The sequence below is a fragment of the Adiantum capillus-veneris genome, chromosome 9 (genome assembly GCF_014529385.1).
Source record: "Adiantum capillus-veneris isolate H3 chromosome 9, ASM1452938v2, whole genome shotgun sequence".
NCBI lineage: Eukaryota > Viridiplantae > Streptophyta > Polypodiopsida > Polypodiales > Pteridaceae > Adiantum > Adiantum capillus-veneris.
In genome coordinates, this window is record NC_140939.1 from 53,560,935 (window position 1) to 53,581,137 (window position 20,203).

At 40.8% G+C, this 20,203-nt stretch overlaps 1 protein-coding gene across 1 annotated transcript in view; it reads left to right on the top strand.

The window, feature by feature from the left end:
- The window catches only part of LOC147450486 (uncharacterized), a 27,773-nt gene extending 7,931 nt beyond the window's left edge, over positions 1 to 19,842 (top strand). The window contains exon 3 of the mRNA XM_086520469.1: positions 19,720 to 19,842. Within this exon, the coding sequence (XP_086376595.1) occupies positions 19,720 to 19,842 (123 nt within the window). The remainder of the gene's footprint in view (positions 1 to 19,719) is intronic.
- The last annotated feature ends 361 nt before the right edge of the window (positions 19,843 to 20,203 follow it).

Genomic DNA, 20,203 nt, shown 5'->3' on the forward strand with positions numbered 1-20,203 from the left:
TTCGGATGGGAACTTGTCGAGTCGTGGTTCGTCCAGGAACCAAGGAGTTTATTGAGTTTCTTCTTCCGCGCTTCAGAGTTGGCATATGGTCTTCAATGCAAAGGCAAAACTTATCGCCACTAGTTGCAATAGTTTGCAGTGTATGCCAAGCTCACACGTCAGATTTTGCCTTTTTGTATGATCAAAGAAAATGCGTTACTGTTGAGGGCCACTACCACCCTAAAAAACCAGGATTACCTCTTTTGTACAAACCGTTTAGCCAAATCGGTGTACCCTTTGATGCAACTAATACACTACTAATTGACGATACTCCCGAAAAGGGAGAACTAAATCCGCCGGGAACAACCATCTCACCACCTTCTTTCGAGGGGCATTCCTTCGATTTTTACCTTGAAGATATTCTGATTCCATACTTACAGAAATTGTATCTCAGTCCATTGTTCACGGACGAGTTTGTACTTTCTAATGAATTAAGATGATTCTTCTATCTGTGTTTTTCTAATATATAGACAGAGAGAGAGAGAGAGAGAGAGAGAGAGAGAGAGAGAGAGAGAGAGAGAGAGAGAGATTTGACGTGGTAAACAAATGTATTTCAAGCACACTTTTTCACAGGGCACAATTGAAAAATGAGATCAATAAACTTCATGTCTTGAAAGTCATTTGTATACACTTGGGTTTACAAGAATATCTGTTACATTGACACTACTTCAACCCGACCATCCAACTCTTTGCACAAAATATCTTTTTCTCTTCGCCGCATCACCTTACGGCCAGCTAAGAAAAAGGAAAAATCTGATAGTTCCTTGTCCATTGACTCTTCAATGATGTCATTTCGCAAATGCTGAAGACTGCATAGCTCCCTTATTGTAACCACCAATAGTAGGCCATTCTCTTTATCAATCACTTCCACATCCACAGTAGGATTATCTTCCAAACCTGCAGAAACTTGGTCCATAGGAATGTACTTACCGTTTAGCATTTGTGATCGCATATACCAAAATGAGAGTAATAGTGATTGGCTTGCAATCATGTACTTGACAACTAGAGTATCAAGCGCGACCTCGCACCGTAAACCAATCTCTTCCTTTGCATACCATCCTTTGTCAAGAAGTTTGTCACAGGATGACTGCTGAAATGACTTGCACATGAACATAGTTTTTGTAACTCTGATGTTGTAGCTATGAAACAGCTCTATGAAGAGTGCAACAGGACAAAAGTTTGCAATTCGAACCAGTTTGGTAGGAACAGAGCTACGCAGAGACCTTTGTATATCCTTGTAGAGCTTACTTCGCATTGCCTCCACCATTGTTTCCTCGGGAACTGGCCAGTCCACAGTGTTCCAATCAGTCGGTAGAGGTAGTTTCACCAACATGCCATTCTTATTGCCTGAGCTGAGTTGGTAAAAGTGGTCATAAAAAAAGATTCCCTCATCAGCCAATCTTTTGGTGCTCCTCTCTGAATACTGTAGAGAACCAATATGGGCATGTACAACATGGAAGAGGCCTATTATGCACTCCACAGGCTCCCATTGCTCATAAGAAGAGGGATAAACATCTGCAATATATAAAAGAAGAGTTAAACTAAGAGTATCAATAAGTACAAATGACAAATCTAATGTAATTGAGTTGTGAAGAGTAGAGACATTACTCATAACAAGCGGGAGAACCATTGCAAAATATATAAGAAAAGTTATAATGAGAGTATCAGTAAGTTCACATGTCAAGAGTACTTACAATTGCAACGTGGTTGATGTATATTTGATACATTTCCACCGTTTGCTATCACCTCTGGATGGGTAAACACATGCTGAACAAGAACTTCCTTTACAGATCTTTTGCCGATCTCAACTTTGAAATCCAACACCCTGGCTTTCCATGCTGAGCGGTAAACGTTGATACCACTAAACCTCTTGGGTCTTCTTGGTTGCATGAGGACCCATGAACCTTTGTTTATCCTTTGTCCAACCCATTGGTTGTCTGCACTTATTGAAGCTGGTATTGTAATTGAGGATATGCTACTACTTGGCCTTCTAGGCAAAGTGCCGTTGTTGTTTGTTGGTGTGAGAGACAGTAAACACCTTGAGGCTCTTGGGCGAGAAGACGTGGATGCCATAACTCTCAGAGAAAAGCTTTAGTGGAGGGAGATTCACTTTGAAAGCATTCTAATGGAGGGAAAGTGTTTCAAAATTCCAATATCTTGTGCGGGCTTAATGGTCACCCTCCAGTACGTTAATGACCATGAGAGAATATCAGAAGTGGGACCACACGCAAGCACCTAAAAGCTCGGTAAAAGTGAGGAAATTACTATGCTACAATCCTAGTTTCGTGAAAGTTTTATGCTATTTTCCTATTTTTTGAGTTTTTCCAGGTACTTTTCTACGTAACGTAGCCTTCATGCTCATTGGACGCGCTCTATTTTTCTCTCTCTTCATATGGCCCTCCAAATGACCTCCAAAATTTCCTAATGTTAGGAAAAATGGTGCGCTTCACAGATAATGCAATCAATGCATGAGCCTACACATCCTTTACACCCCTACGAGATTGTTCTACCGCAGGCAAAACAACTCTAATAACAACAATCCTTGCAGCAAGACCTGCCACATCCTCAACATCGCCTACATCCTCAGAACCAGGACGTACATCAATGCCCTGCATAATATTGTAGACGCCCTTTGACACAAGAACATGTTGCATCATGTAAGCCCACATAGGGTAATTGTCCGCATCCAATCTTTCCTTAGAGCAACAAACATCTTGAACACATCTATGTTGTTGTCAGCCATGGTAAATATTGCACCTGATGTGAAAACTGCCCCAAAAGAGGGAAAATGAAGCGAGAACCACACGTGCTATATAGCACAAACCGTTGAAGATTGTAAGGTACCTGCTGAGGCGGTCCGGGGCGGGCAACAAGAGAGGCGACCTCTAAACACCCCTCAAGGCTCCCGTGCTGCTCAATTGGGGCTGGGGTAACCACAAGCACAACACAACAACAAACCCACAACCAAACCCAAACAAGATAGGGGCACCACCTAGTTATGGTATGCGAACTAGGACGCAAGAGAGATTTTGGCACAACCAAGAAGATGCACCACACAACATACACAAGCAACCTCACACCAAGACACACATGAAATGGACCAGAGAGAGCTAGAGCAAAGGGAAGAGAGAGAGGAAAGGATCTTGCGTAATACCTTATTTGTGACTTGCAAATGGAGATGGTTCGTTATGATGCTATCGTAGAACTTGTACAAAAATCACTCAATGCTTAGTGATTGCTAATCATTGCCAAAACACACACACACTGTCTTAGGGTGTGGGAGACCTCTCACCACAATACCCTCTTACAATGGACACAAAACTGGCAATGAAAAACACACTAAAACACTTTCTAAAATCAAGATCAACCGATAAAACTCAAAATACACAAGTCACCTTGAATTCACCAAACCGTATTGCACAAATGGAAGGACGAAGATTTAAACGTCGAATCACGCCTTTGATGCACCAAACCTCAATTTATTGATGATGAAGGAGCATGTACAATAGTGGTTTTGAGATTTGTGGAACTCACACTCTCTCACTTGCAATGTGTAGCTTGAAGGCTTCTCTCACACCAAGAGTGAAGCTCACAAGTGGTTGCTACACCTAAGTCTCTCTTCACGCATAGAGTGTTGGGGTGCTATGTGAGATGTTGGAGGTTGTTTTACAAGAAGGAGACGGGCCTATTTATAGGTTGAAGACCCCTCATTAAGATTATTGGAAATCCTAATTTACATGCTAACAAATCAGGATTATGATTTTTTTGAATATCAAAACATTGCGGGCCTTCTTTGTCTGCTTGAGTCATGGGTGTGGGCTCAAAAGAGAGCATTATTGATGGTAGATAAGGTGAAAGTAAGTTTTAAGGAAGAGAGAGAGAGAGAGAGAGAGAGAGAGAGAGAGAGAGTTACTATACATGTCTTGAGGTGAGGTGTCTTTTATGGTTAGGTCAATGCTATTTTGTGTTAGTATGTTAGTCGTTAGTAATCACTAGAAAGTTAATGTTACATTTACAATGGGTAGAGTGATTTGATTTGATGAAGGAAGAGGGGTGAATTAAAAGAGAATCATTGAGATGGTGAAGCTTTGAAGAAGCTTGAACTCACCCTTGTGTAGATTGTGGAAAAAATGACCGCTGGTCTTCTTCTTCTTCTTCGCTTCTTTACGCCGCCGCCACGGTTGACCACCACGATGAAAAGAGGATTTGTTGATGAAAAATCCTCAATTTTCAGAAGTTATCATGGTTAAGATGCTGAATTTTAGATATTTTAGGAGAGGTAAATGAAATTGTAACATAGAAGCAATAGAGAGAGACATGGAGAGGGTGTATGTATGTAGAGGTTCATAAAAGAACTATAGGGATGAGAGAGAAGGGTAATGGTGAAGAGGGTGGGAGAAGCCATGGAAATTGCAGGTTTGAGTGAGGGAAGGAGAGGGAGGGATGTGTAAGAGTGAGTAGGTGTGTGGAAGGGTGAGAGAAGACTAAGGGCTACTTGTGAGAAAAGTGGGCAGATTGGGGTCCACTCAAAAAATCATAGCTCACCGTTGGTAGCTCCAAAAATCATGAAAAAATTTGAGGTGATTATTCAGAGTGTGGGCTACATTTTCTCTTTTGACCACCGCTCCAAATTCGGAGTGGAGATAGGTGCCAAAATTCTCACCAAAAAGCCTGTTTTTTATGCCTGCAAAAGTCTTTTAGTGGCCCCCTCCTTTGTTGAATTTGTACAATGCATCCAAGAGTGAGCCCCTCCTTTGTCATATTATAATACAAAGCATTCAAGTCACCCTTGACCCATGCATGGAGGAGGATTATTGGTGAAATAAGAAATATATACATGGTGGGACTAGTGTATGGACTATTCATGGACTTTAGCTCAATGAGCACATGGTGTTAGAATAGTAAGTAAAAATAATAATAAAAATATGGAGGAGTTATGGATATGGAAAGATATTGGAATCATATGATATGGTCCCTCCTTGAATTATTTTGGGTGAAAGAGGAAAAGATATGCAAGTAAATAATATAATAAAAGTAACCAATGAGTAGAAATCAATTTTTTGTTTTCACGAGGGTGAGGGTGAAAATGTGGGAGTGATTTGTATAAAAGAAAAATATGAGGTTAGAGTATGTACATATTGGCAAAAAATATAATTATGGTGTAAGAGGATGAAAGAAGGTGTACATAGGTTTAATAAAACACACACCTAAGTAGAAATATTTAAATAAAATACCAAAATAATTATAAAAAATCCCTATATTTAGGCCATATATACAATGAAATATTTACACACAAAGAGGCCATAATATACTTTTATTTTTTTATTTTTATTTTATTTTTATTTTTTGGCTCACCTAGCCCAGTGACTAGCTAGCTGAGGGTTTTTAAGAAAATATGGGGAAAGTTTCCTAACTCACACACGCCTATATATAGTGAAATGGTAGGGATAGCCACAGTGTTTGGGTGATTTTGGTAGGGTGAGGTAACTCACTATGGCAATTACAGAGAGCCGAAAAACGGCTATCACTGCTATGCAAAAAATGGCACTGATAGAAATTCTACACAAAATGAAAAAATAGCTTGTGCAGTACTACCTGTAGTGAAAACAGAGGCCGAAATGAGCCCGAATCAAAAAGTTGAGAAGACCTAGCTCTACAAGCTATCCCAAAATTTTTGTCGACCTGCGAACGCTTGCCAAAGCTCACTGAAATCGGCAAATATGAGCAGGCGTGTGCTAGAGCTGCTGGCAACTAAGCCCGGGAGGACACAACCTGCTCTGATACCAATTGTTGGAATTAGGGTTGCAGAGAAATGCAAACAGCTTGGAGAAGAAGAAGGAAGCTTAAGGCACACAACTGAGAGTGTGTTACTTATTGTGCAATGGAAAGATAGATAGCCCTAGAGTGATGGGTGTATATACAATGCACGGGGGAGAAAACCTCCCAAAGAGGGAAAAATTGCCCCGGAGGTCCTAGTGTGTTCACACACATCACTACCACATGCATATGGTAACAATTTCTTAATCAGATACAACAATGTATGATGGTCTACATGAAAAATCACCCTATTGGTCAGCAAATAAAGTCTGAATTGTTTAAAATCATACATCACTCTAAAAGCTTCTCTTTTAGTCACAATATAATTTCTCTCAGCTACTACTAGAAACACTCTCCTTGCATCGTATACATGCCTAAACCATCCTCTAATGTTTTTGTGCATAGTGACTTATCCTGTAACATTTAATGGCCTAAGAACTTGTGTGTAGCGGAAATTAGCATGAACATAGTGGGCATTTCATTAGAATAGATTCCTAATGAGAATTACAAGAGTGCTTGGGTGGAGAGAGAGCAACAAAAAGCATAACACCTAGCTAGATAGCATCAACAATACTTTTCAAAAGAGAGAGAAATTAAGCTATTGACAACAGTTGAGGACCGTATTTTCATGGAGCCGGTCCCCCCTCCAAAAGGCTTTGTATTATGGTTTCTCCCATCAAGAGAGACATTGTACAATACAATTCTTTGTGTTCCTTCAAGACTAGCTAGTGCAATGAAGATGAAAGCTTCATGCACTAAGCAAAACACTTAGTAAACACAACTTTAATTATCCCCGTTCTCAGAGCCAAGACCTCAGACACCTTCGAAGATGGTGAGAGCTAGCAGGGTATGAGAGTAGATTGAGAGGAAGAAGGAGTATCTTACAAGAAAGATGTACATCTCCTCACATAATCACTCATATTAGCATAGCTTTAGCTTAGTAATTATTTTGATAGAGGAGATGAGCATGCATTGAAGCTTGGCTCTTGGTTGGATTTGCATCCACAAGCCAAGAGTGTGTCGATGTAGGCTTCTATCTCACAAGCTTGGAGTAGGTGATGAGCTCTCCATTAAAGCTTGGGAAAAGATAGTCTTCTCTTTCTTCACACATGAGATTGTGTGAGTGTGTTTGTCATAATGCCTTGCAAAAATCATCCCCCTCTCTCTCTTGGGCGAGCCCTCTTGCTATTTGCTCTTGCAGGTTCCCCATTGGACCTCCCCAAGTCAAGCTAATGGCTATTAAGCAGCATAAGTGATAGCCTTCTGACATGTGTCCCCCTTTCCCCTTTTGTGAGAGCTTAATCAATTAAACTTAATTGATTTAAATGAATTAAATCCCCATTGGACCTTTCCCCATTCTGACCAATAGGAATTAAGTAGCCCATTGGGCTGCTCAATTCCTATTGGACCCCTTCACGGGCTGTCCAATAATCATCCAAGAGACTTAATTTTCATTGGTTCTTTTTATTAAGTGTTTTAAAATTAATTAGGCTAAACTTACTCTAGCCTAATTCTCATTGGTCCACTTCAAGGGTCATCCAATAGGAATTGGGTACACCTTGTGGGCATCTGGCCTAGGGAGCTGACATGTGTCCCTCATTCCCTTTGTGTAAAGGGAGCTTGTGTGTGTGTGTGTGGCCTTCTCTCTCATCCCCTACTTACTAGGCTCGCCCCCTCCTATGTAGGGATATTCAAAGACTTTTTTGGTCACACACAAAGCATCCTATTCCCTTAAGGTTGACCTTTGGACACAAGATTTGAATTTTGGAACCTTAGCATTTTGGAAGTCTTAATGGGCTGAACCTTAGGGTCTTTTTAGCCCATTGTTGCACATGGTTCTTCTGCAGATGCCCCCCCCATTTGGATCCCTATTTTCCCTCCTTTGGATCCCTACTGTGGCCGGTCTGCTAGCTTAACCAATATTCTAGCTTTTTCTCCCCTGGCGCTTCCCCATATTAAATGATCAGTTTAACATGAGAAAATCATTTAGGAGAATTAGATATTGATTATTATGACATTACATCTCTCTTGAAATCATAGTCGTCCTCGACTATGGTGTAGAGAAGATAAAGCATATTCATGAGTCCTTTTCTTAGCGGGTAGAGGATCCCTATGTTACCCTACGACATCATTCCACAATGGATGACTAGTCCATTTGGCGCTTGAGAGCCTGAGGCTACGGCAAGCATGTTTGCACATTAGTCCTATCAGTCTTCCATAGTAGAGTGACAAGCTCTACTTGGTGTTTGGGAGACGTCGTCTCCGCAAACTTGATCTAAGCATGCATACTACTTCATTTTTGTGCACAATAAAGAAGAAGAGAGTCTTATAAGACAAAAAAATTTGTTCATTTTTAACATTTTGTACATTTGCTTACTCTTGGGAAGCATTGTAAGCATTGACAAGGTTTAGGTTATCCTTTAATTGTATGCCTTGCATCCATCTAGCATCTTCAAAAGGATAATTCTTAAACTTAATAAGATATCGTCGGATAGTCTTACCGCCTCTTAATACCTTGTCTTCATGTCGGAGAATGGATTCGGGCTGCAGCACCTCCTCTTGGTCCTCGATCTCCGGTGGGTCTTCAATAGTTGGTTCTTGAGGTGGCTCTCCTTTGTAAGGCTTTAATAGGCTCACATGGAAAGAATTTTGTATGAGCCAATGATTGGGAAACTTGAGTTGATAGTCCATCTCATTGATTGGACTAAGAATCTGGAAGGGACCATAGTACCTTTTTGCTAGTTTAGCATAGTACTTTTGGTGGCCCGTAGGATTCTTGCCCGTCGTGTGCCTTAATCGAGCCTTGGGAAACTTTAACAAGACCCAATCGTTTTCTTTAAAGGCTTGGGCTCTTCTGTGCTTGTCAGCAGCAGCCTTTTGCCTTTGCTGTGAGATAGAGATAGCATCCTTAATCTTTTGAAAAGATTCTTGTAGGTCTCGGCTATACTCATTTGCAGCGAAGATCTTCCCATGTTCCTTAAGTAGCAAGGGACTTTTTGATCTTCCCTCAATTACCTCGAAAGGTGCTTTTCCCGTGGAAGTATGTACAATGTTATTGTAAGCATACTCCACTAAGGGTAAGTACTTCTCCCATTGGGATCTTTGATCTACTTCCGTTACATAGGCTTTTAGTAGATCGAGAATTGGGTAGCTATTTCACTTTGGCCATCCGTTTGTGGATGATAAGCCGAAGAGAAGTTTAGCCTTGTTCCTAAATTCTCAAAGAGACCCTTCCAGACAGTACTGGTCATTCTAGGATCTATATCCGACACTATAGACATTGGCAAGCCATGGTACTTGAAAATTTGTGAAATGAAGAGGGTTGCCATTTGATGGGCTTTGATAGTCTTTTTGACAGGTATAAAATGAGCTTGTTTACTGAACCTGTCTACTATCGTCCATATTCCCGTATTCCCATGGATAGACTTAGGCAATCCAAAGATAAAATCCATGGATATGCTCTCCCATGGTGAATTAGGAATTGGCAAGGGTTGAAGCAATCCAAGTTGCTTCCCTCTATCAAATTTTGTCTTTTGGCAAACCACACATTTAGAAACATACTCTTGTATGTTCACTTTCATGGTAGGCTAATAGAAATATGTTTCTATTCCCTTTAAGGTAGATTGAATCCCTCTATGCCCCGCATACGGTGGAGCATGAGATTCATACATTACTTTCTCACGTAGTGAGTTGGTAACGCATAGTCTATTGCCATAGAGAAGATAACCATCTTGTAAAGTAAATGTTTCTTCTTTCTTCCCTAATGCAAGGGATGAAATCACATCTCTAAAATCGGGATCAATAGCGTACTCATCTATCATTGAAGATAGATCATTGTGAGTTGCTATGGAAACCGCATTCACTCTCGGCCGTCTTGAGAGTGCATCAGCTACTTGATTATGCTTGCCAGCAATGTGAGAAATATGAAAATGAAATTGCAAAAGGAAATTTGCCCACCTCATTTATTTGTCGGAGAGCTTGGTCTGCGTCATGAAGTACTTAAGACTTTGGTGATCCGTTCGCAGAATGAAAGGAGTCCCCAATAAATAGTGCTTCCATGAGTCTAAGGCATGTAGAACTGCAAGGATTTCCTTTTCGTATATGCCTAGAGCTTGCTCAACAGGGTCAAGCCTTCGACTCTCATAGCCTATGGCGTGCCCTTCTTGGAGCAAAACAGCTCCAAGGCAATCACCACAAGCATCACATTGGACCTCAAATGGTTTTGAGAGATCCGGTAGTGTAAGCACAGGTTGAGAGGTAAGATTTTCTTTAAGATTTTTGAAAGCATTGTTCTCCTTAGCAGACCATGTATACCTAATGCTTTTCTTTGTTAGGTCATATAATGGTCCCGAAATTTGTGAGTATGTACACATACCTATAAAGCTTCTTAGTTCATGAAGATTCCTTGGTTTAGGCCATCCTTTTATTACCTCTAATTTTGATGGATCCATTTGGATGCCATCTTGAGAGATAATATGACCTAAATACTGAATCTCTTGCAAGAAAAATTCACTTTTCTTTCGATTACATAAATTTTATTCTCTCTCAAAACTTGAAATATTACCTGGAGGTGTTGCTTGTGTTCATCTAATGAATTAGAGTAGATGATAATATCATCAAAGAACACTCCAGTGAAGGTTCGATTAGGCCTGAACAGCTTCTCCATCAAGCGATTGAAAGTGGCTGGTGCATTGGTCAAGCCAAAAGGCATGACAATGTATTCGTAAAGACCAAATGTGGTGCGAAATGCGGTCTTTACAATGTCTTGATCAACTATCCTTATTTGATGATAGCCACTTTTTAGGTCAATCCTACTGAAGTAGGTCGATCCTTGTAGCTTATCAAATAGGTCTTCTACCCGTGGAACGGGAAACCTATTCTTGATAGTGATCCTATTTAGTGCTCTATAGTCGACACACATACGATATGTGCCGTCTTTCTTTTGCACTAATAGCACAGGTGAGAAAAATGGAGATGAGCTAGGCCTAACCATGCCCTTCTCAAATAACTCATGCACTTGTCACATAATCTCCTCTTGTTGAGCTTGAGAAACTCTATAAGGAGGTTTGTTAGGCGGTGAACTTCCTGGAAGAAGTTCAATTGCATGGTCATCATTACCTCGTTTAGGAGGTAGCTCACAAGGGATGTCGTCAATAAAAACATCTTGAAATCCCTTGAGAAAATTGGATAACTCTAATTCCTTTTGGTTGCTTTTATTTTCTTTTGTTAAAGCATTAGGTTCATTTTGAGAATCTTAACAAAAATCATGTACACGGAAATAGAGCTCTTTATTGACTTGCTGAAAGCTGGTGTATGTACAATGGGGATAGTGTTACCCATTTCCTTAGCATCTATATACATGTCTTTTTCCCTGAACTTAAAGGAGATTCTCCTTTCAGGAAATTTAACATCGGCAGCTAGGCGGTCAAACCATGCCATGGTGCCCCTAGGATTACATCCTCATGCTTGAGAGGAGAGATAAAGAAGTCCTCTTTGTCCACATAGCCTTGGACATGAAGCCTCAATTTCCCTATTAAGGGAGTGACTGAAGCTTCTTGCCCCTTGAAGGCACTGTCTGCGGGTAGGACATCTCCCATCTCGTAGGATTGTATGCCTAGCTTGGTGGCCAACTCTATAGATATAAAATTGTGAGTAGAACCAGGGTCAAAGAGAATAAAAGCATCATGTTCTCTTACCTTTCCCCAAGCATGTCATAGAGGAGATCCTTTGTGATGAGTTTGGTGAGTCTCCTCCTCTTGGATCTCAACCAAGGAAGCTCTAGGAGGATCTTGGCGGTTGTTCTTTTGGGGACAAGCGCGGTACGCCAACCCTTGTTCGCCACACTTGAAACACCGGTTATCCTTGCGATAACGCTCAAGCTCTTCAGGAGAGAGTTTGTTCTTACCTTTGTAAACTCCCTTCTCTTTAGCTTTGTTGGAGTTGCCCTTAGGAGACTTTTGGACATTGTCCTTTCCCTTAGGCTCATTGGAACCCTTGTTTTCCGGGGGCTTATTATTTCTTTTAGCCCCCGTTTGGAAATTGATTCGTGAGGCCACCATAGTATGGTGTATTACCGCCGATATGGTACGTGGCCTTTGGGAGTTGACATACTCCGCCATTTCTTTGGTTAAGCCCGCACAAAATTGTTGCTTTTGCTCTCCAAAATCCAAGTTTTTAAAGACAGTGGCTTTGAGTTGTAGGTCCCAAAACTTGTCTACATATTTGTGGATGGATTCATTGGGAGAGATCTTTAAGCTTTGCCATTCAGTGAGTACTTTGTCTTTGGCATCGATGGCCAAAAACTGCTTCATAATGGAAGCTCTTAAAGCTTTCCATGTTTGTGGAGCTTCACCATTGGCTCGTAGGCTAGACCACCATTGCCTGGCGGACTTTTGAAAGTGCATAGCTACATGGCGTAGCTTAGAGCACCCCGTGAAGACCTCATCTCCAAACGCCACATCAAACTGCTGGATAAAGGCCAAGACTTTGTCCGTAGCACCAAAGGTGCCATCATAGGTAAGGAAAGAGATACTCTTCCCTCCCTCTTTGAACTTCTTCAGCTTGGATGACCTCTTCCATGTGGCATAGGATTTCCTATGGCCTCTTCTTTTTGATGGTTCAAAGGTTGCACCATCACTTTCTTCAGAAGGTGGAGAAGAGGGTGACCTCTTTCTCGCCTTTTTCTTGTCTTGATCTTCGTCATCTTTACCATCACTTTCATAAGAGGAAGAGGATGAAGAAGATGGAGAAGAGGGTGTCCTATTTTCTCACCTTTTTCTTCTCTTGCTTTTTATCATCCCTCTTTGAATTATGATGTGGAGAAGAGTGTGATGGTCTTCTCCACTTTGATGGTGATGGAGAGCGTTTAGCCTGCCGTCTTCGTGGAGCCATCTCCGTCGAGGTGGCAAGAGACTCACTTATTTCTCGTTCCTTCGGTGGAGGCTCTTGAGTTCTCCTTTGGGAAGGAGATGCATCATCAAGAAGTAAATTCTTGAGCCCTTCGTATGGATTCTCTTCTTCTTCCCGAATCGGAGAGAGACCTCTTTTGGGAGTCTCACAAGGAGGCTTCCTAGGTGTTCTCTCATCATGGTGATGAGCTTGGAGAATCCCGTGAGCACGGAGCTGCCGTTGCACTTCACTTTGGAGAGATGGATTTCCCATGGCTTGTTGAAGCTGAGAAACAAGATAGTTAACAAGCATTGAAGCATCATTAGTAGCTTGCTCATGAGCAAAATCAAAGTTAACAACATTAATTTCACTCTCTTTACTATTTTCAGCCATTCTAACAACTTTTAGGTGTACTTTGGCACTTCAAGCCCTAGTTGCTACTCCTCTTTACCCCTTTAGAAAAAGCACTCAAGCTACTGTACCCGTGGCTCGAATACCATTAATTGCAAGGAATAGAAGAGAGGGTCTTTCGACACCAAAACAGCACCGGCTCCTGTTAAGCTTCTAATAGCTCAATAGTGGAAGCCGTAGGCAAGCCCCATAGGACTCCACTATTAAGACCATAGCTCTCGACGGTGATGCCCCGTTAACTGCAAAAAGGTAAGCGCACTGCAAGGCTGAAAAATCCCTATTCTACTTACTCATAGGCAATTAATAATACCAACCATTTATAGCTAGCTTGAAGACCTCCCTTCTTGAGCAAGAAAAGAGAAACCTTGTGCTCTGATACCAATTTAATGGCCTAAAAACTTGTGTGTAGTGGAAATTAGCATGAACATAGTGGGCATTTCATTAGAATAGATTCCTAATGAGAATTACAAGAGTGCTTGGGTGGAGAGAGAGCAACAAAAAGCATAACACCTAGCTAGATAGCATCAACAATACTTTTCAAAAGAGATGGAAATTAAGCTATTGACAACAGTTGAGGACCGGATTTGCACGGAGCCGGTCCCCCCTCCAAAAGGCTTTGTATTATGGTTTCTCCCATCAAGAGAGACATTGTACAATACAATTCTTTGTGTTCCTTCAAGACTAGCTAGTGCAATGAAGATGAAAGCTTCATGCACTAAGCAAAATACTTAGTAAACACAACTTTAATTATCCCCGTTCTCAGACCCAAGAACTCACACACCTTCGAAGCTGGTGAGAGCTAGTACGGTATGAGAGTAGATTGAGAGGAAGAAGGAGTATCTTACGAGAAAGATGTACATCTCCTCACATAATCACTCATATTAGCATAGCTTTAGCTTAGTAATTAGTTTGATAGAGGAGATGAGCATGCATTGAAGCTTGGATCTTGGTTGTATTTGCATCCACAAGCCAAGAATGTGTCGATGTAGGCTTCTATCTCACAAGCTTGGAGTAGGTGATGAGCTCTCCATTAAAGCTTGGGAAAAGATAGTCTTCTCTTTCTTCACACATGAGATTGTGTGAGTGTGTTTGTGATAATGCCTTGCAAAAATCAGCCCCCTCTCTCTCTTGGGCGAGCCCTCTTGCTATTTGCTCTTGCAGGTTCCCCATTGGACCTCCCCAAGTTAAGCCAATGGCTATTAAGCAGCATAAGTGATAGCCTTCTGACATGTGTCCCCCTTTCCCCTTTTGTGAGAGCTTAATCAATTAAACTTAATTGATTTAAATGAATTAAATCCCCATTGGACCTTTCCCCATTCTGACCAATAGGAATTAAGTAGCCCATTGGGCTGCTCAATTCCTATTGGACCCCTTCACGGGCTGTCCAATAATCATCCAGGAGACTTAATTTTCATTGGTTCTTTTTATTAAGTGTTTTAAAATTAATTAGGCTAAACTTACTCTAGCCTAATTCTCATTGGTCCACTTCAAGGGTCATCCAATAGGAATTGGGTACACCTTGTGGGCATCTGGCCTAGGGAGCTGACATGTGTCCCTCATTCCCTTTGTGTAAAGGGAGCTTGTGTGTGTGTGTGTGTGGCCTTCTCTCTCATCCCCTACTTACTAGTCTCGCCCCCTCCTATGTAGGGATATTCAAAGACTTTTTTGGTCACACACAAAGCATCCTATTCCCTTAAGGTTGACCTTTGGACACAAGATTTGAATTTTGGAACCTTAGCATTTTGGAAGTCTTAATGGGCTGAACCTTAGGGTCTTTTTAGCCCATTGTTGCACATGGTTCTTTTGCAGATGCCCCCCCCCTTTGGATCCCTATTGTGGCCGGTCTGCTAGCTTAACCAATATTCTAGCTTTTTCTCCCCTGGCACTTCCCCATATTAAATGATCAGTTTAACATGAGAAAATCATTTAGGAAAATTAGATATTGATTATTATGACATATCCTACATCCATATCCAATGCATCAACAAATACATGAAATGGTAGTGTCCAATCTGGAGGTTGTAATGTTGGAGCTACTGATAAAATCGTCTTTAACATTTAGAATGATGAATACTGAGTTTCCGACCAAAGAATGGCACATTCTTCTTTGCTAAATGAATAAGAGGGATACAAAAATTTTCCAAATATCTGATGTACTTAGCATGCCATTTCACCAAACCCACAATCCTCCTCAACTCCTTAACATTTGTTGTAACCTTAGCTACTTTAATATCCTTGATTTTCTTTTCATCAATATACATCCCTTCATTGGACAACACATGTTTTAAAAGAAATCCACTTTTGATAGCCATAACACTCTTATATGGGTTGAGTGACATTTTTAACACTGTGTATCTCTCAAAACACAACTTCAAATGATGTAAGTGCAAATCCTTATTACACCAAAAACTAAAAAATCATCAACAAAGGCCCTCATAAAATCCTATAAGTAAGGTTCAAATGTCAAAAATTCATGACTGTACAGGCAAAAGCTCCCCTCCCCACTCAGTAACAAAGGCTATTTTTTGGTGATATTCTTTAGCCACCTATATCTAATTATACCCTAAAAAACCATCCAAAAAGCTGTACATTCCTTTGCTTGCTACTGCATCCAATATTGCATCACAAAATGGCATTGGGAATGGATCAGTTATGACTGCTACATTCATCTTTTTGTAATCAACACATCATTATTATTGGGGACAACAATGATAGGGGATAAGCATGTCAAATCATTGATTGGCTTGATAGACCCTACTACCAACAACTTATCAATCTCTTTCTTAACCTGCTTTATAAAATTTTGGTTCATTCTATATCTTTGCTACACATTGGAACTGCATCCTCCTTGAGGTTAATATGGTGTTGATGCAAATCATGATTAATTCCTTTCACTTTAGAGTAATCCCATGCAAAAGAATCTTTGTACTCCATTAACAAAACTCAAACATATCACTCAAATTTTCCTTTCACATGAATACTCACCTTGACCATCTTTGGATCCTCCTCAGTTCCCAAATTAAGCTCCTTCAACTCATCCTGTTTCACTCCATTTTAGTCTCCATCATCTGTGTCAACTCTGATCCATGTATCGTCTATCTCCTCGGAACTAGATCTAAACTCTGATCAATTGATTTATCATCTTGATGCAAAATCCTTTGTATATCAACTTCAAATACAAGTACATTGGTGAGGTTGGCCTTACGAAGGCTTCCTCCTCATCATTCTCAACTTCCTCTACTAGATATGGTTTGGGCATACAATGGTCTTTCTTTATAGGGAATATTCTTTTGATTCGAGGGTTCAACATAGATATAGTGACTACATACATCTCCCTCTTGCATTTTAAGAACCACAAAATTCAATAAAAAATTCATTTTTAAATTATAAATTGCATGCTATCTCAAAATCCCTTTTGATTGAACTCTTTGTTCATCTGCCATCTTAACCTGAAAAGGTGATGGGTCTAGATTCCCCAACTTCACATTTTAATAAGCAAATGTTGGTAACATGCTAACTCATGATCCTCCATAAAAAATTGTTGGAGCAATATTATGCACTACTGGCTCAATTGCGTGGTTTTTTTGAATCTCATATTCTTTTCCTAGTAGTCTATTCAACAATCTCTCCTTGAATGCTCGTACAATGCATAATAATTGATCTAATGACAAGTGTAATGGAGAATTAATCCGTACCTTGAGAAAATACTTGTCCTCTCTTTTCACTTGAGGCTTGGAGTTAGGCTATTCTTTCTGATTGTGTTGGTCTAAATTTTTGAATTTATATAATCCAAGGTTTGGTTATTTTGTTCTAGCTTGGCTTGATTTTGAACTTGATCCCTAATTACTCTCTCCTCCTTCCATTCAATTGGTCATTTAGCTTTAGGACTGGTAATAACCACTACATCAACATCCTGCATATCACAACATTGGTTTTACATTCACAAGCCCACTCATTGACATGTTCCCGATGATTGTGCTCCTGATCAATTCTTATTCATAGACCTTTTCCCACTGCTCTTTGATATCAATCAAAATTACATTTTCTTGAGCCTGTGGCTGATTTTGTTGTTGCTACTGTGGCCTTCCTTGTTGTTCATCCTCCTGATTTTAGGGCACCACCATGATTCCTCTTTCCTCTCTATGCTTCACCCATAGTGCACAATTCAAACCTACCCAATGATCTAGTGCTTCCTCAATACACACATGGCATTTCCCCTAGGGGTCTTCGTTGATTATTATCTTGATTTCTCCAAGGTGGTCTTGGTGGTCAGAGTGGTCTCTAAAATGGTCAAGGTGGTCAGAGTGTGTTAGCGGGTCGCCGCGACGGACGTCTGCAACATAGCTTTTTTGTACCAACATAATGTCAATATGGAAGGAAGCGACTCGGGATGGGGCATAGAGACTTAATGAGAGTGTCAATCTCACCAAAGTGAACTCAGAGGGCTACTCATACTACGACAAAAGAAAAGCAACCACTTCCTAGTCAGAGAATCAGTATGCGTCCAATCTCACCGCTCTAGGTCATCACCCCTTTTTGGCATCCAGAGAAATTTGGAATGCAACGAAACTTAAGGAGATGTACTACAACACCTAGGGGGACAATCCAACCAAGTTCTGCAACCATATGGGAAGGTACATAAATCACAATCGATCACAAAAAATGTGCAAAAAACTAAAACAATACTATACGAAAAGGTCCCCCTTAAGCATAGAAACACATATCCATGGTCAAAACATCAAAAAACAACCATTTAAACTTCAAATCAATGCATTTAGCTCACAAAAAATGGGTCGCAAACCACTACAGAATTGATAATGGTTATACTTAAATGGTAGAGCAAGTGACAAGGAACACAATGTGCTATTTGGAAATGAATTCTGATTACCAGTCCAGGAGAAAGTGGATTACAACTTGTAGCAGCAAGAGGCTTCTCATATTGAACGTTCAAAACTCTTTCAAGCTAATGATATCCTTTAGTCTAAAACTAAGGGTTTTGACTTAAAGGCTAAGGAAACTTTCCCACGGCCATTCGGCCACTTACAAGGGGTGTAGACTCAAAGAGGCTGAGAGGGTATGCCAAAATATATTACAATTACAAAACTTCATTAGCTAAATTACATCGCTTCGTTAAAAAAAAATGAGCGAGTATTACAGGGTTTGGTGTACATCCGCCCGTTATATGTCAGTCCGTTGTGTCCACCAAACATTCCCCCCTTCCTATTCATTGCACGTCCCCGTGCAATCTGCCTCTGAGTGTAGTCTACTATCTTTTCTCTAGTGTTGCAGTGAAATGCTTGAACTTCGTCGCTATTTCCTCGATCTACATTTTTGTCGCCAGCATTTTGAAAGGCTTATTGCTGAGAGTACTTTGATATGCTATATGACATGCTGACAGATATTTTGTCATGGGATTGAATATGGAGTAGTCTACCTTGAAGAATTCGGTCATGAACGCATCCTCAAAAGTCTGCATGTTGTGGGAGGGCAGGAACATGACTCTTGCATAGAATCCCATGATGATGTTCTTGCTTGGGATTTCTGTCTCCATATTCTAGCAAATTCCTCTTGTGCCTTCCACAAAATTCTGCCAGGGATGCTCCGCTGCCTCTATATCATTGAAAGTTGTTATGCAGGTGATTAGCATCTTGGAAACTTTTACGAGCATTTGGCATGCGAGATCTGAAATCTCCTTCATCATGTTAAAGACCCCTTTGAGTGTCTTAACCATATACTTCTCTGACGGGGGGTTGTTATTGATTGGATTTATTATAATTGAGTAGTTCAATACTGCCAACCTTTTTCTTTGCCAAGAGTAAAAGCTATCCCACGATCCCCATCTATTGATGGGGCAGTAATTTGGATCAATTTGGAGGTGCTACGGAGCATTCCTGTAGTAGGTTTGTTTGTTGGTTGTTGCTCAAACCACTTCTTTTGCCAGAGAGGTTGATTGTCAATAATGGTCTAAATTTGTATTACGGTGACAGGAACATCCCTGTAATCCCCTCGGCTGTTTGGTTCAAGGTTAGGTAGCATTCTTTGCTGCCATAATCTAACCTCCTGCCACATCAGTGTCAGGGCGATCATCTCATGCCCGAGATTTTTTACCACCTCATCTGGAGTGATCATGAGTAGGGCAGCCGATTCTAGCACTTTCAATTCATACTGCAAATATTCTTTGTGCGAGGGGTCTTTGACTTCTGAGATCCAGCACTAAATTTCTTCCTTGGCTAAATCCAAAATGGATGTCGTGGCTAAATCTGCAGACTCCTGCGTTGCTTTTCCAGTGCTTGTTGTTGGCACATCTGTTTGGTGAGCTTCAAATGTGGATTTCTCAAATCCTCCTTCTTGCTCAAAGTCCACTAGAACTGTTTGTTGAGGCTTTGCTTGATTTTCCCTTAAAGTCTCCAAGTCCCTCCGTGCCTCTGTCAAACCTGCTTTTTCAATTCTTCAATTTCCTCATCTTTGGCTTTTTGCAGTGCCCTATGTCCTACTGTCATGATTTGTCTATCATACTTTTCCTGAGCAAGGGCCTCTTTTAGATCTTGAACCTCTTGGTTCAAGGAGGTTGATCTAGCAGTCATGGTTGAGGAGGTTGATCTAGCAGTCATGGTTGAGGAGGTGGGAGTCTCTTGTATGGCTAAAATTTGGGTCAGAGTCCTGCTGACCACCACGTATGACTCTTGAAGCTTTTTGTTTTGTTCCCTTTCTTTGGTTAGTTCCTCCTTGAGGCGTTGCTTCTCAACTTGTTGCTCGACTTGCAGGGTAGTGTTTGCCTCATTAAACTGCTACACCTCCTTGTAATAGTAGGCTGCATTTTCTTGTTCTCTTTGCAACTCATATTGGACTTGTAGCTGTGATTTCTCTAATTCCTCTATTCTTTGTTTTAGCTGCTGCAAGGTATTTTCAGCTGCCTTAGACATGTCTGTTTTGGTATCTTCCAGCTCTAGCTGGCGCAGGTTGTAGAGAGCCCTTTGGCATTGGAACTGGATCTTGATCTGCTCTAAATAAGCATCAATGTCGAATGACTTGATCATTTATGCTCCCT